General features: G+C 33.0%; 1 protein-coding gene across 1 annotated transcript; it reads right to left on the bottom strand.

The window, feature by feature from the left end:
- Positions 1 to 1,035: 1,035 nt before the first annotated feature.
- On the bottom strand, positions 1,036 to 1,755 carry LOC131074430 (BURP domain-containing protein 16-like). Its single transcript, XM_058011058.2, has one exon. It carries the CDS (start codon positions 1,753 to 1,755, stop codon positions 1,036 to 1,038), a length of 720 nt encoding a protein of 239 aa, XP_057867041.2.
- Positions 1,756 to 3,420: the final 1,665 nt, after the last annotated feature.

The following is a 3,420-nucleotide window of genomic DNA, read 5'->3' as shown; positions in this document are numbered from 1 at the left end:
AATTTAATGCTATGCAAACTAAGATAGAAGACAAAGTTTTTTTTTCTTCTTACTCTCTTTAGCTAGAAGACATAAAGTTGCTATGCAATATTCTTATTTGCTATTACATATGTTGATCATAATATAATATAATATTAATGTTATACTTTTGTGATAATGTTATGTAACAAATCTTGAAGGATTTGAATTGTCTAAAATAAGTTAAAGTTTGTCTTTTTTATAAACATTCTATTAACGTTTTTATAAACATTTTATAATACAATTTAAAATACCATTTTTTTTTGCTTGGAGTCAGACATAGTGTCTAATAGAAGTTGGGTGATATGAGCACAATTTGAATTTTTCAAAAGATAAGGGTCAATTTTATAGTTGAATTAAGTTGAATTTCATAATATAATTTTGAATTAGAAGAAAATAAATAAATTAAAGATTAGAACCAATTCTTAAAATATGTTGATACAAAATTAAATTAGATTAAAAAAATATACTCTCTAAAATTAAAATATATCATATATACTAACCATTACATAAAAAAACTAAAACAAAATTTAAAAAAAATATAATTTTCACCTTTACACATTCATAAACATTATGACTAAATGGACCTACATATGAACAATTTTCAATTATTGAAAAAGACCAAACAAGTACAAGTGACTAAATGGACCTACATATGTACAATTTTCAATTATTGAAAAAGACCAAACAAGTACAAAGAGAATAATGAACAGCAAATAATAAATATTATTAACATACATTGAAGCCAATCTCAGCAATCTCATCCTTCTCTTGTAATCTTTTATCAAAGATTTCCAAGCTCCTATTTGAAAACTATAGATATTATTGACATATAGGTTGAAGCCAATCTCATCCTTGCTCTTGTGATCTTATACCACAGGATTTCCTAGCTCCTATCTGAAAACAATAGATATTATTGAAAATAAGTTGAAGCCAATTCATCCTTGCTCTTGTGACCTTATATCACAGGATTTCGGAGCTCCTTTATTCAAATAGGATAGTGCTATCACTTGAAATTCAAACCTTCTCGATGAAAAGAAGAGTACCGCTAGGTACCCAGTGACAAAACTCGCCCTCTCCTGGTTTTAGTTTGAGGTCGAGCAGCGCCAGGCTTTCAGTAGGATAAGGTTTAGTATCCATATGACATTCAGCAACCACATTCTGCTCAATTCCACTTTGCTCATCCTTCAATGCTACCAAATACATATTTGTACTCTTCACATAATGACAGTAATAAACTTTAAAAGGAAATAACATAGAGTGACAAGCCACATGTTTGATTGAGGATGGAGCCAAGAGTTTTGCGCCCTTTACTGTAACCACACGTTTGGAGAGTTTTTTGGTTGAGACAATGCCCTCCACCACTTCAACATTCTGCTTATGGTTGGACCCACCAATGACACTGGACAGAAACTCTGCCATAAACTCTATAGAAATAACACATCTTTTGGTCTCTATGCTAGAAGGAGGTGCTTCACATACCTTAAGAGTTGAAGCCATTTTCTTTATGAGAAGCTCCGATCCAGTGGATGGAATGTGAAAGGCCTCTACTATGTTCAACACTTGTTGGGTTTGGAAAGGAATGTTTTGGGCAATTTTATGTGGGAGAAAGGACACATTCTCATTGACAGCATCGTCATGAAAATCAGGAAATAACAGCTTTTCTCCAACTGTAATGATTTCTTTTACTCGGAAGAAATTACTGTGTAATTGCTTCACCTCCACGTCATTTGGCATTACTGTTTGTGGGCAACCAGTCACAAAACCATCTTGTACAAGGTCTAGTAGCTTTCTTTTCTTGTATGGTTTCCTTGCATCGCATGGATCCAACTTTGATATCTGAGTTTTTTCACATACAAGCCCTGCTCTTTTGCACAAACTATTTTCCTCCGCATTATTGTTGTCGGTGGACGCTTATCATAATTGGTTCAGCACAATATCATTAGAGAAGATTTTTTTGGTTTTGAGATTTTTTACATACTTTAATTAGAGAGAGGGATTAGAAATATATTTAGAGTTAGAATTAGTAATTGAAATATTTCCACATAGCCCAAGCTTGAGAATGGTAGTGCCAGCCATAGTGATGAGAAACGCCAAACACCACAAATAATCTAAACTGGAAATAAATGAATCCCTTTCAAAATAGACTATCATAATGATAATTTACAAGCAGCACTAATACCAATTAGCAATTAAGGTAAATTCATTTATCTTATCTTGATTGCATTATTGGGTATACGCAGAGAAGTCGGTATGCACAGTCTAGTCGGTATACGTAGAGAAGTCGGTATACACAGTCTAGTTGGTTACAAAAGAAAGCAGTACAGAACGCAGTACACACCGAGCTGTCTACTGAGTATCTTTTTATGACTACTGAGCAGCAAAGATGACACACTGAGTTGATATACACCGAGTGTAACGTGTTACTAGATACATTGACCCTAGACATGCATATGAAAATGTGTTACAAGATCAAGGCACATCTAACTGTTATTACATTGGAAATTGCACTAGAAGATTGTGTATGATTTTGAGATCAATCTAACCAATGAAATATTTTGTATAGTTATTCATTCAAGGAATCTTGTTTGTAAGATCGAAGCAATGAATTAGATCACCATCTTAAGAGATCTATTTATATAGCATGAGTTAAGGATGTATGTATGTGTGCAAGAAGACTATTACAGTGACACAGAGGTCACCGAGAAGGTTTTTAGAGAACAGTTGAAGAACAGAGTAAATAGAGGGGTTTACCGAGTTACTACATGGGTTACCAAGGTATGCTATAAGCAAGGTAATCTATTCTGAGCACATAGAATCTGCTATAACATTTCAGATGTAAAGTTGCAGATATTTGTAATGATTTTATTGTAATATTGTGAAGTTGAAAGAGAAACCTTTAATAGAGTAAAAGACTCTAATCAAGTCTATAAATTGTAAAGCCTCTAACCAGGTGCAGCATTTAGATTAAATGTTGTAAAATCCTTTAGCAAGGTAGATCTAACAGATCTTGTTACTCCTAACAGGGTAAGCTATTAGAAATAGCTAAAATGTAGCTCTAACCGAGCACTCTTTATTATTACAATAGTGAAGTTGTGGGTGCCATCCCCACCGCAGTTTTTCTCTCTAACAAAGAGTTTATGCGTAACCAAAATATATGTGTTATGGAGTGAATCATGTATGATTATTATCTATTTGTTTTAGCTTTATTTTATGTTACTGCACTATTCTGTTTATGCATAACAGTAAAGTTATTATTCAAGAAAAGTTTTGGAGTACTGATTCACCCCTCCCCTCTCAATACATTAGCTTTCCATATTGGGCCTAACAATTTATGTAGTTCCATAGATTATTGAAAAGACTAGCAATTGTTTGTGGCTCAAGTGGTATAATGTATTACTA

This window comes from Cryptomeria japonica, chromosome 3 (assembly GCF_030272615.1).
Source record: "Cryptomeria japonica chromosome 3, Sugi_1.0, whole genome shotgun sequence".
Taxonomy (NCBI): Eukaryota; Viridiplantae; Streptophyta; class Pinopsida; order Cupressales; family Cupressaceae; genus Cryptomeria; species Cryptomeria japonica.
This window is presented reverse-complemented; position numbering and strand designations above follow the sequence as displayed.